Below are 13658 nucleotides of genomic sequence, written 5' to 3' on the forward strand. Positions count from 1 at the left end.
AACATGCCTACGTGTCCTTCTGTGTCCCCTAGTGCAACACCATCCACTTCATCCAGTATAGCTCAGAAAAAGAGGACTGAATGCTGTTGTATCAATCTCAACTCTAGTTATGTTCAGAATTACTGTATTGCCCATTTCAGAATTTAGTGCCTTTTTTGGACAGTAGACTGTTCTGTAATTAAGATGTAGTATATATACATTTTTTGTACAGTTTCTTTGTTCATTTTTTTTAACTTGTGTTTATTTTAGTATGATATATATATATATATAAATATAAATATAATGTACAAGAGAATAAAGCTATATCAATGAGAATGTGTGTTTGTGGTCTTGCTGGGTGCATGTATGCAGATCTATACACAGATACAAAGTCCACGAATCAAAGCAAGCTTTTAATAATTATCTGAAGCTTACAGCCAAAGTTTTCATCTGATGTAAAATGTATAGAAATCATACATATACCAACAAGACAGCGTACATCACTGTCACCACAGAGTTTTCATTCAAAGACTTTATGGCTTTAATACCTGGGGGGCCGGTCTCTTGTCAAAATGCTGATGTTTTGTCCCAGTCCAGCCCTGGGCACGACACACAGTGAGTTAATCTGAGCAGGTGCATTAAAAAATAAATGGGCGGGCCAGCGGTGCACATCGCAGATTAACTCGCATAGACACATTAGTTGTGCTGCTTCTTAATGACGGTATCTTAGCAACCCCAACTACCAGATTCAGCTTGTAATTGGCTAAAATAACTTCGCCTACCGGTGAGAGGGACGTTGCTAGCTGGCAGTTTTTTTCAAGCGATGTTGAAATTTCCACATTCAGACACTTCAAAAGCTTCAGCAGCTGACTGAACTGAAAGCTCGACTCTGTGGGGTCAAAGTTTGCAGAACCACGAAGCAGCTGGAATCCACAGCTGTGTGTTCATGGAGCTGCATGTTCACCTGCTGGACGTCACTACCTGACAAGTTTAACTGTCTTCAGAACATTGCAGAGGCCTTATTGACAGTGTTTGGCTCTAATATCTGTGTTTATGTATTTTAACCTCTGAAGACCTGAACTCTTTGATGGCATGCATTTTTAATTTCTCTTTACCATTCGGGCTTTATACTGTTGATAGAACGCTGTAAAGTCACAACTGAATAATGATATGCAAAACTCTTTATTTGGTGTCTGAACACAGCAGCGTTTTTCCTGAGTACGAAAACAAAATGAGAAACAACAACTGAGCCCTTTAAGCAATATGGCTCATTTGAAAGAGCAAAATTTAGTATTGTGGTCTAGACAACCCAAAATGTGATGTCCCCATATGTGGACGCCAGGTCCTAGGAGGTTAAAATTGTATTTCCATGTAAGTCCATATGGTGAACAATAAAAGCATTCCTCCATTGTGGCTCGCTCCGATGGACAAGACGGTCACCTCTGTGCACGTCTGGGTCAGGGAATGGGTCTTGACTCATTTGTTCTTATTCGCTGAACATCAGCTCAGAGTTGTTGGTGCAAGTACTGAACATGACTTTCAGTAAGCCTCAAACCAGCTCTGACAAACTGACTGATGCAAAGTTTTGACCTTACAGTGTAGGGACGGAGTATCGTTGACCTCAACTGGGACAGAAGAAGGCAAACTTTGACCAATGCCTAAATCCCACTGACACACCTTTCATAGAGTAAGCAGAGTCTTGGGATGAGGCAGACGACTCGGCCATCACTGGCACTAAGGTTGCTGAGGTAGTTAAAAAAGAGTTTGTTGAACCTCCAAGTCTGAGGCCATAGATCTCAGCTATGTTCTCAGGAAAATGTTTTTTTTTTTATCATAACCTTAATGACTGCAATACAGCAAAGGACATTACTAATGCAAACTGATTACACTGAACCTTAATCACCCTTTTATCAGTTAGTATGACAGACCTGGAATAGCTCTTACTACGACCGCCATGGAGACACTTCCTGGTCATTTCTTTCAGTTAGGAACCTTCCTAAGGAAAAAAGACTATTCGAATGCAGCCAATGACTTTTTAGACCCTTAACTTCTCCTCGCAGAGCTTCAAGGGATCTTCCAGGATGGTGAGGATATTTTCGGCAGAGTTAAATTGGTCATCGGGCAGTGATTTCATACCTGTTGATTAGGGGTGCAACGATACTCGTATCGATATTGAACCGTTCGATACAGTGCTTTCGGCTCAGTACGCATATGTATCGAACAATACAAAACTTTTAATTTATTTATTATATTTTATTATTAATCAACTTTCCTTCTGACGGTGCTGTCTGTGTTGAGCGCTCAGTGGATCTGCGCTCGACAGTGCAGCCTAGGCGGAGAAGTCGAACGCAGACCCACTGAGCGCAGCACAAGCTAGCGAGACAGAAGCTAAGCTCGTTGCAACATGGCAAATTGAACCTCCCCCACCCTCATTCAGATCTGGCGTTTGGAACTATTTTGGTCTTCATGTGACGTATGACCCTGAAGGTAAGCGCGTCATGGACTAAAGTAAAACAGTATGTCGGATGTGCCAGCAATGCTCAATTACATGGGTGGGAACTAGTGTGTTAGCGCAGTTAGGTCGTTAACGTGTTGACACCGTCTAGCCCCACGCGATCCGCGGTAGCTCGTTAACGGAGATTTGCCGTGTTGTGGCGTTACCGTCATTTCAGATTAACGCTGACAGCACTAGTGGGAACACAACGAATATGACTGCACATTTACTCCGACATCATCCTCGTGCAAAGACAAGTGGAAGCAGACAAAAACAACAAGCACGCATGCTACAAACTTTACCCGAGTCATTTAGACAGCCGTTAGCACATGATTCTCCTTATGGGGACCTGATATGTTTAATATGCTGCTGAGAATATAGCCCAGAAGAAGCGTATAGTAGAGCTTTTATTTTGAAAAGAGCCATTTCTCTGTAATAAACTCTCTTTTCCAAAGATGAGGGATTTCTCCATCAGATAGATTTATTATTTTATTACTTTGTTTCAGCAACATTAAATTTAAAAACTGTACTTTTGAGTTAAAATATATATTTATAATTTTAATAAATGACAAATTAAAAAAGCATGAACATTTTTTTTGTATCGAAAAAATATCCAACCGTGAATTTTGTGTATGTTGCACCCCTACTGTTGATGTCTAATGTGGAACTTGACCTGCACCGCGTGAGTTGGCTTCACAGCATAAGTTAGCGTGATGCTTGTAAGAACTAAACCACCTTTGTGGTCCAGAAAACCCAGGATCAACCCTGAAGTTATCTGGATAAGTCATAAATCCGGTTTCATTGGCCTCTATACTATGAAGATAGACTTTAAGCTTATCCGGGTAACTTCAGGGTCGACCCTGCGTTTTATTTTACAGTGACTGTAATTTATTTATACATGTATAGAAACATTAGTATTTCTATATGCTTCTTTAATGACATTTCAGTGTACTTACAGACTGCTACACTGAGGCTACTCCTGGCTAATCGATCTTCCCTCCCTCACATAGTCACAGTTTTTCCATCAGTTACATCGTCTAGTAAATGAATTCATGGGCAGTGTTGGGGAGTAACGGAATACATGTACCGCCGTTACGTATTTAAAATACAAAATATGAGTAACTGTATTCCGTTACAGTTACCGTTTAAAAAGGTGGTATTTAGAATACAGTTACTTTGTTGAAATAAATGGATTACACGGCGGTACTTCCCTGTTTCATATTGTGGCGGGTCAGGACTGTTTGGGTTTTGTTTGACAGCTACGTTCTGTTGTTCCAGGCGGCAGCGTTACGGTTGCCATGGTTACAGGGTGCCGCTCTCTCTCTGCGTGTTTCCTGGGTGAGAGAGGCCTTTTTGTTGTTGTTGTGCTAAGCTAACAGGCAGAATGCTACAGGTATAGCTCTAAAGAATGTAGCATCATGGGCAGTGTAGTCCGTGCTGCAGGGAGAATGGACTGCCATACACGTTATGTGTCTGTGAGCGAGGGAGGGAGAAAAAGGAAAAGTACGAGCTGTCATCGAGCAGAAACGGGAGCTGGAAGCATGTAAATATAATAATAACCACTGCAGCCAAGAAGAGAGCCTGACGAGCCCAGCTGTAAGTAAGCTATTAAGACTCGACTGTACACCGTGTTCGTGTTTTCCTCTGAAACAATAAGTTCTGTTGGAGCAGCCTTTCAACGCCTCTCTCTGTCTCTGCTAGCAAAGTTGACCCAGACAACAAAGTAAAGCTAGTTTTCAGCTACGAGCCGACACAGAACCCACCGTATTAGCCAGAGGTCCCTTTACTACGGTTCGGAGCCGCGGACCTTCAGTAACAGTAATAAATCACAGCAATAGTACATTCATGTAGTTGTAAACAGCATGATAATATATTAAGTAATCCAAAGTATTCAGAATACGTTACTCTCATTGAGTAACGTAACGGAATACGTTACAGAATACATTTTAAAAGTAACCTTCCCAACACTGTTCATGGTGTATGCCAAACTTTCCTAGTTTCGGTCACGAGTTATTTAAGTACATTTGTTCTGTCACACACAAAGAAATGACTTGATCAACAGCTGATGCACAAAGTAACCTTGAGAGCTTGAGTACAGCCTCATATTTATAAGATTGCACGTCTAACTTGACTTTTTTATGCATCTCAAAAGAAAACAGAAGATGAAGTTCAGTGAATTGCATTATTTAGCCTGCGAAATAAAAAGACAGAAAATAAAAAGAGACAGAAATACAAGTTAAAATTTTGAATTAGTTTTATTGATTTGGATATCTTTTAAAAAAAATTCTAATTAATTGTTTTTAAATAGGGCCCAATAACAAAAGCTGATTGGAAGTGCTTTATATTATAAAGACCCTACAATGCAAGAGAGGAAACCCCAACAATCTGATGATCCCCTATGAGCAAGCACTTGGCGACAGTGGGAAGGAAAAACCCCCTTTCAATGGGAGGAAACCTGGGGCAGAACCAGGCTCAGGGAGGGGCGGCCATCTGCAGAGACCGGTCGGGGGACTTGAATCCACTTCTTATCAAATTTCTCTCTTGCTACGACATTTTTGATGTTATGTATTTAGGTATTGGTCTGAAAGAAAAAAGATGAACACTACGTTGGTGTTCAAAGCCACCATTTCAAGTTGTGCGTTTAAACGGCTTGGTGATGGTTTTGGCCAGTGCAGTGAAAAACCTGACGATGGCAGACGGCGTCTTTTTTGGTTGTGACAGATGTTCAGTCAAGCTAGTTGCAATGAGTCTTACAGTTACACAAATCCATAGCTGTAACTGATAAAAAAAAAAAATCCTAATAAAACCCAATAGAGATGATGCAGTAATTATGTAATCTCTTTTACCAGGACATCGTAAAAGATTTTCTAATCTCAAACTGAGTACATAATGTACCAGAGAATAAAACTGTACCACTGTTTATCTCTCTCACAGACACACACACACACACACACACACAGAGCAGAATTAAATTGATTTATTATCACTTATAAAAAGTTGATCTTTAAACAAACATTCAAGCTTGATCATTTTAAATGCAAATGTATAAAACACATTTCCGCACAAAAACTAACATTAAAACCAACACAATCCTCACCAAACAGACTGCAGCACAAACAGGGAAAGTCACGAGTTCTCAAACACCCTCACGTGAAACTAATGCAGATTCCTGCATTTGCTTGACAGGAAGAGGAAAATATAGATTTATAACTGTTGCAAAATTCCAGCAGTAGCATTTTGACGAGTGCAATAATTTTAACATCACACATCAGAATAATCCCCTTTATTCCTACACAGTGCGGTGGGACGTGTCCAAGGCATTTCAAGGCACAAGAATAACAGGACACCATATAGTCATACATTACAAAACACATCTGGATGTCTGCGCTCATATTTGTTTATCTTTGGACCTGCACGAGAAAGAAATCAGCTAGCTTTTGGGGGGGGCTCCTGTGAGTCCGTCTGTAGCGTACTTCATGTGTACCCTTGCTTCCTTAAACGACATATACAGGTCGCAGTGCTTTGATTACAATGTAATGTCTTTTGAATAAATACATTTATAAAAGGTTAGCGTGTAAGTATCTAAAAACATTCACATTTTCAGATAAAACATCCGATGTCTGCCAAGTCTGTCACACAGGAATGGAGTCAAAAGCCAAAAATCATCCTGCAGACATGAGCGCGTGGAGCGACTCGTCCAAACTTACTGTCAAACCAAATCGGTCTAAAGTAAACCAGATACCACGATGCCAGTAGGCTTAAGCTCCCATATGGACAGTGATGTGCTGGCGATGCCCAGCAATGAGCCATTTAAGTGTGCCATGACTTGCGGTTCTCCCCCCTGCCGCGACCGGTTGATCCGGCTCCACCTTCGCCTTTGGCCAGAGCTGTAAGGGCTGCCAGGTTTGGGTTGGACCCCGACAGATGGGCACTACGGCGTTTTTGTTGCTGGCGATGGCGTTTGGCATCGCCACGGGTTACTCTGTCAGGTCTTACCAACACGCCGTAACCAGGGTTGCAGTGGAAGTAGTGCTTACCAGCCACTGACCCATCGTTCTTTCCTGAAAGAAAGAGGAAAACACAATAATGAGGTTTTAATTGGCAGTGCATCCATGTCCACGAAGAATGAGAACAGATCAGAGAATCAAAGGTGTTGGGTCTGATCTAAACCTACCTGCTGGTACTTCAAGTTCCACTCCAACCCAAGTCCCCTCTGCAAAATCTGTGGGTCCCAAATATCGCACCGTACCACTCTTATTAGCCCCCACACTCACAAACTCCCCCTCTTTCAGCCACTCGGGAAGAACAGCAGAAGCAGCTGTGTCTCCGTCCTCCGTGTCAGAGATGATTTCCAGACTTTCCTTCGGCACTGAAAGGTTGGGTCCTGTCCCACAACTTGAGGGTTGGTTCACCAGTGTGGGGGTGTCATGCTCCTCCTCTCTCAGAATCTGCAGAAATGACTTGAGGTCTGAAGACTTCACTTTCTGGATCTTGAAGGGGTTAGCTGCTGAAGGACCTGATTTGGGAGAAGAAATGGGGCCTTCGGCAGGTTTGACCGAAGCTGCTGGCTGCTGAACCTCACTGGTGGCTGAGGATGAGGGTAGGAAGGAGGCACCATTTGTTGACTGTTGCTTGGATGAAGCTTGAGCAGCCAGGTCTACAGGTGGTCCTGGATCAGGACTTGAGGCTTGGATCAGGCTTGGAGAAGGATCTTGAATAACGTTTGAAGCCGTCTGATCTTGTGTGCGCTGCTGGGGTTGCAGGACGGTTGATTCCAAACTCTCTCCTTCTTGAGCAGATCGCTGTGTCTCATTAGAAAACGCCAGTTCACATTCTCCTTTATTTGTGGCGGCCACCTCGAGATCTTCTCTTGAAGGAGTCTTTGGTTCACTGTGGTCTACATGGAGCACTTCTGTCTGCTTGGTCCCATTTTTTTGTGCCACCTCTGAATGGTCTCGTTGCTCTGATCCATGGTCCTGTTTTTGTTCGGTCTCGTCTGGCGATTCTGCAGCTGGATCAGATTTTTCGGCCTCCTTTAACTGGTCTGATAGGAGCCGATTTGGTTCTTGTTGACTCGGCAGAACATCTGGTTCAGGTTGCTCCTGCTCCGTACTCTCTGCATCTGCTTTCTGTGTCAGTAATTCCTGAGGCCCTGATTGGTCTAAAATAAGAGATTGTGTGGCGTCAGAGAAAGGAGAGAACTTCTGCGTCACAATGTTTTCCTCCTCGTGCTCATCGAGCACAGTTTCAAAGCCATCCCTGCTACCGTATGACGAAGGCAAGTCCCAGCTCAGCGTGTAGACGTCTGACAGCGTCACTGTAGATATGCTTGTTGACATGTATCCACTGGAAGCCTCGCTCACTGGACTGGTGGTGGAGTCTTCAGTTTCTGGGATGATTGGAGGTGGAAGAGGCACAGATCTGGGGATTTCTGTTTCAGCAATGGGCACCTGGAGGCAAACCATAGAAACGTGGTTTTAGCCAAAGAGCGTCTTTAAAATTTGACCGTTTCCAAAAATGGAAATTAATTTCCAATTCCTGATCATAACCTAGTGCCAGCTCCTGGTTAGTCAAGCCTCAGGATGGTTTTTCACTATTTCTGAGGATCTGACTGAAAAACCTACCTGTCAGTCACGAGGCCGACCTGCCCTTCGTTTCACTTTTTAAACATGGAAGCTGCATCATTGTTATCCTACGGTCTTTGTACTTTGAGCCAGGTTCAGTTGGACACTTGGAGCAGCAGAAATGTTTGAATAACAATGACCAGCAGATGTTACTGGTATTAAATTGAGTGTATCCCATATAATCACAGTCCTGTTACCGTGCACAGGACCGTCAGGTGAACTTGTCGTGTTTTCAAAGTAACACAAACGTCTAAAAAGACCAACAGCGCTGCCAGAAGCCGTGCCGGCTTTTTATAACTTCATCCAACGTTTTTGTACCACGGCGAGTTTCGGTTGACACAGACGGCATTACTGAATACCCTCCACTCCGATCTTTGATCAGTTTTCCATGTTTGGAAGAACAGATCTACACGATGTGTTGAAAGAGCACCCACAGTGTAACACCATCCGGGGGGGGCTGGAGGACTCACCGCCTGCTGCCGTCTGCTCATGTCCTCTTCAACGCTGGCCGACTGCACGACGATGCGCGGCAGACTCTGCGACAGGAATTAAAAAAGCAAAGTTAATGTGACTTCAGATAAAACATCTCAAAGCTGCTAATTAGCACCGAAGGCTTTTCAAGCTGATTTCCAGATGCAATCAGGGGCCAATCAGCTCGGTCCGCTTCAAACCTGAAGATTAATAGCAGTTTGTTCATGCTGCACTGCGTGGTGATTGGCTGCTGTGGGAGCATCAGAGAGACAGAAGGACAGAAACAAGCACCTGCGAGAAAACTGAACCTGTGATGTAACGATGAGGCTGAACATCGACCTGCTACGCTGCTCATTGACCAGCTGACCATCTGCTGCAGCTGGAGATGATCATTCATAATTATAAAAGATCAGATTCGTTTGTTCATGTGATAAAAGGAAACAGATTTATTTCGATCACGGCGTTTCAAGATGTCGATACGAGATGCAGACAGTAATAAAAACATTGGTTCATTAGACTCATAATCACGACAAACTAGTAAAACAATCAGTATAATTGCACCTTAATTATAATTGCACCCGTCATCATTGATCCCTGCTCAGTATTCAAGTTACTGCTTCAAAACTCGACATGAGTCAACTGATTCAGCACAAAGAAACAAAAACCCATCTCGATCTTTAAAAGATGCGTTCGCTTAGCAGACAGAGGATTTTAATCATGGCTGAGTTCATGCAGACAGGAAGCTGCTCGATTTAGGACACGTGGAGCTTTGACTGAGACGACGACCTACGTGGCCCGCAGGTCTAACGTCAGGAAGTAGGTCAAACAGGTCTATCCTTCCCCTCGCGTGCTCGGGAAAGTAAACCTGCAGGTCAACACAACACATCAGGTGCACAACAAATGCTGCCTCCTCTGCTGTACTGGTTACTGAAATCAAAGCACAATAAGCACCCGTCTGTGGTAACCACAATCTCCACCCGTCTGTGTTAATCTCCACGTGTCCGTGTTCTCGACAGCCGTTCATCTGAAGCACGCCAAGCGCAGGAGGTGCACGGCTGAGGAGTAAATGTTTGTCGTTGCTGTGCAGCATCAGTGAGAGGAGCTAATCACCAGGAGTCACTAAAGTCACAGTTCAGTTCATGTGAGCGCTCACTCCTCTTTGGAAATAAATGTGCACCAGCTTTGGCGTGCAGCTTTGCTGATGTGCACCAGCTTTGGCGTGCAGCTTTGCTGATGTGCACCAGCTTTGGCGTGCAGCTTTGCTGACGGGAGGCTGGCTTCACTGCATATCGTCTGTTTCAGGAAAATGCTGGAAGGTGTGTATTTATCGAATCAAAGAAACGTGATTTCCTATGGTTTGCAGCACAGTTTACTTGGACTTGTGCTTCATTTAACACAGCATAACGTGCATCGACTAACTGCTGAAGTTTTGTCCTGGAACTCTTCATCCAGGCGTCACCCTGAGCGTTTAAAGCTGCCTGTGCTGCAAGATGCACATGAATCCTTTATTTTCAGGTTTGCAGCCACGTTGCTGCGCACAGTGACGCAGTGCAAACTGCCACTATTTGTAAAAGTAAACTGTATTTTACTTTTGTTGTTGCTGTTGTCGTCTTTAAGGTATTGATGTGATGTAGATCAATGTTCCAAATGTAACATTAAAATGCATTTAAGCATCAGCAACAACAACAATGTGTTTAACAGCACCTTCAACAAACAGGTCAGCGTGAGATCGTACAGCTGTGACACAGACTGAATAATTCCCACACTCCCTCTGAGACGAGTGTTTCATCCGGAGAGCGGAAACTTCCTGATTTAACAAACGGGCTTCGTTCGAGTCGATGACTCAAACTCGCAGCAGTTCAACATTTCAGTAGTTGGTGCTGGAAGTGCTGATCGATCTCACTGACAACCACAATTTTAGCCAACAGTACTTATCACCTAGACCAGCGGTCCCCAAACCCCGGCCCGGTGCTGGTTTTTATTCTGTTGTATTTATCTGCGACACTTTAAAGGCCGGTCTGTTTATGTCCGACAATATTTTCACAGACCGGCCTTTAAAGTGTCGCAGATAAATACCACAAAACGTGGCCCGGGGTTTGGGGACCGCTGGTCTAGTCTACGAACGTCTGCCTCTAACAGGACAAACTCCTTCATTTCTTTATATGAAAGAAATCTGAGTCATAGTTAATGAAACTTAATAAATTAGTTTTGTTGATTTTATGACATCAGTCACTTCTACGGTCCAGAGATGTGCGAGTATCAAAAGTACAAAGTACAGCAGTATTCAAACCAAACGACAACAATTCATTTAGAGCCAAACATATTCTTACCATGATCATTGACCAAATTACCCTTTGGCAGCTCCAAGCTTTTGTTTTGTGTTGACCGTTGTAAACATCTGTGGCAGGAAGACGCTAATTAGAGCAATATTCAGCGAGGCCTGCTGCGTTTCCTCTCCAACAGAACAGCACATCACTCCCCTGATTAGCTGCTCTCCACAGCTCAAGGGCCAATCAGACAAACGAGACGCTGGAGTGTTTGGCTGCTATGAAAAAAGCTGCATGATTGCAGAAGAGCAGATGCTGAGCAGGTCGAAGGAGCAACATGTCAGGATCAAGTTCAGCAGCTCGTAATCAACCCTGGTCTACGCACAGTGAGCAGACGTGCTCGCAAACATCAGGGACAGCTCAGCTATTCAGTCTTGTTCTGCCTCGAGTACTTTACAGTTATTGGCTGAAAGCATGTTCATTAACAGCTTCCTTGTTCACTAGAGTCACTACAGTGCATCGCTTTGATTGGCCCGTTTCTTATGACAGATGCTCTTCCTGACGTCGCCTGAAGGTCCAGTGTTTTGACTTGAATCAGGTTTGAGGTTACAGATAAAAACAGCACTGTCCTGATAATCGTCGCTGTCCTAACCGTTCCCTGAACAGATGTTAGCCAGCTACCTGACAGGTGATGGCAGCTGTGTCTTTTCCCATGATGCATTGAGTTTTTCCTTTCCAGTCACCTTTCTCACTCACTATGTATTAACAGACCTCTCTGTATTGAATCGTATCTGTTATTAATCTCTGTCTCTCTTCCACAGCATGTCTTTATCCTGTCTTCCTTCTCTCACCCCAACCGGTCGCAGCAGATGGCCGCCCCTCCCTGAGCCTGGTTCTGCCGGAGGTTTCTTCCTGTTAAAAGGGAGTTTTTCCTTCCCACTGTCGCCAAAGTGCTTGCTCATAGGGGGTCATATGATTGTTGGGCTTTTCTCTGTATCTATGAAGCGCCTTGAGGCGACATTTGTTGTGATTTGGCGCTATATAAATAAAATTGAATTGAATTGAATTGAATTGAATTGTCTCCTCTATCGGGCTGTAGTGATGTTGGCCATTTTAATATGGACGTCAGCGGGGATTTCCTCCACAGTGCTGCCAAAACAAAACACTCTGGAAACCATCCAAAGCTTTTATTCACAACATGCTTTTCTTCTGCCTCGTAATCTTAAAACAGCGAGGCACTTACATCATCTGTTTCCACAGACATTAGCTCTGTTTCTATGGCAACAGAAGACTGTTGATGAGGAGATGGCGTGTTCAGATTCGGGCAGCAGCGATGCATACAAACTTTAAACCCCTGATAAGGATGCAGGTCGAGGACGAGCTGAGCACAAACAGACCTAACGAGCCTACCTGCTGATGGACGGCTGTCTGCTCTCTGCCCTCTTTCCCACCAGGAAGCAGCGACTTCAGCAGCCTGGGTACGGCCTTCACTAAAGGGAGAGAAGAAGCAGTAAAGCCTGAATGCTCTGCAGAAGAAGGAAGAGGAGATGGAGACGGGGGCAGAGAAAAACCAAAAAAACATTTTTGAGAATAAAAAGTTTGGCCCAGACTAAAGCATCAGATGCACAGCTGATGACATCAAAGGTCACACAGAGGGCGTTTTTAAATAGCTGTACCCGTCTCTGCGTTCAGATTCTGGGACAAGGAGCTGGGAAGTGTGCGTCTGGAAGGAGGAGGCGGCGCCACAGAGAGGTCGTGATGACTGTCCCAGGCCTGCAGACACGATGAAGAGCACTTCAGTCTTTGTGGGAGCAACAGCCAATGGCTACAAGCACAGCTGCAATACAGCTCCATCCATCCATCCATCCATCCACTGCGTTAAGCTAAATCTGCTATTAATACACCGAGTTTCAACCATTTTTAGTTTATTTTTGTTACCATTTGTCCAGTGTTTAAGTCTTTCACTGAGGTTAAACAGATTACTTGTATAGGGGTGGGTTTAAGTCCTGGATCGAAGTATAAATGTATTTTGGCAGAATCTCAGATTAAAGCTCACAAAACTGTTTCATTAACTGCCCAACAGCTAAAACAGCAAACGATTAAAGAACAAGTAAACAGGAAAAGATGTAAACGGAGCGTGGATCGTTCAGCCGACGGTGAACGATGATGTTATTAGTATCATCACAAACATGCAGTTAATTAGCAGGAACACCTGGAGTGTAATAAGGTTGTGTTTACCTCAGAAGTACAAGCAGTTACCAAAGAGAAGCTGACTTCAGTGTCTCACCTTGAAGTCTTTGAGCTTAAGAGGGGAGGAGCCAAGATCCAGGCTGCTGCCTGACAGCTGGGTCAAAGGTTAAGTGGTTAGAGGTTAGTGAGGCAGATTGATGATGAGACTGGTTGTTGACAAAGGCAATCAAGAAAGAAAACCCAGAGTATAAACCAGCCCCAGGTGAGTCGCTGCTGCCAACAGCAGGATAAAGATTCAACAACAGCAACACGGTAAGGCGAGAACGCGGTAAGGCGAGAACACGGTAAACCGAGAACACGGTAAGGCGAGAACAAAGTAAAGCGAGAACGCGGTAAGGCGAGAACAAAGTAAAGCGAGAACACGGTAAAGCGAGAACAAAGTAAAGCGAGAACAAAGTAAAGCGAGAACACGGTAAAGCGAGAACAAAGTAAAGCGAGAACAAAGTAAAGCGAGAACACGGTAAGGCGAGAACAAAGTAAAGCGAGAACGCGGTAAAGCGAGAACAAAGTAAAGCGAGAACGCGGTAAGGCGAGAACAAAGTAAAGCGAGAACACGGTAAAGCGAGAACAAAG

General features: G+C 44.0%; 1 protein-coding gene across 10 annotated transcripts in view; it reads right to left on the reverse strand.

Annotated features, from left to right (window-relative positions):
* Positions 1 to 5435: 5435 nt before the first annotated feature.
* Positions 5436 to 13658, reverse strand: part of LOC146501219 (kinesin-like protein KIF13B) — a 37651-nt gene continuing 29428 nt past the window's right edge. For 4 of the 10 annotated variants that reach the window (XM_085133775.1, XM_085133777.1, XM_085133776.1 and 1 more), the window contains 6 exons: positions 13123 to 13179; positions 12512 to 12608; positions 12246 to 12361; positions 8568 to 8633; positions 6648 to 7923; positions 5436 to 6534 (listed from right to left, as the gene is read on the reverse strand). In XM_085133775.1, the coding sequence (XP_084989901.1) occupies positions 6284 to 6534; positions 6648 to 7923; positions 8568 to 8633; positions 12246 to 12361; positions 12512 to 12608; positions 13123 to 13179 (1863 nt within the window). In that variant the 3' untranslated portion in view covers positions 5436 to 6283. Of the gene's footprint in view, positions 6535 to 6647; positions 7924 to 8567; positions 8634 to 9358; positions 9434 to 12245; positions 12362 to 12511; positions 12609 to 13122; positions 13180 to 13658 lie in introns of all 10 variants that reach the window. The other 6 variants (XM_085133778.1, XM_085133779.1, XM_085133782.1 and 3 more) reach the window with 5 other exon arrangements.

Source organism: Neolamprologus multifasciatus, chromosome 15, assembly GCF_963576455.1.
Source record: "Neolamprologus multifasciatus chromosome 15, fNeoMul1.2, whole genome shotgun sequence".
Lineage (NCBI taxonomy): Eukaryota > Metazoa > Chordata > Actinopteri > Cichliformes > Cichlidae > Neolamprologus > Neolamprologus multifasciatus.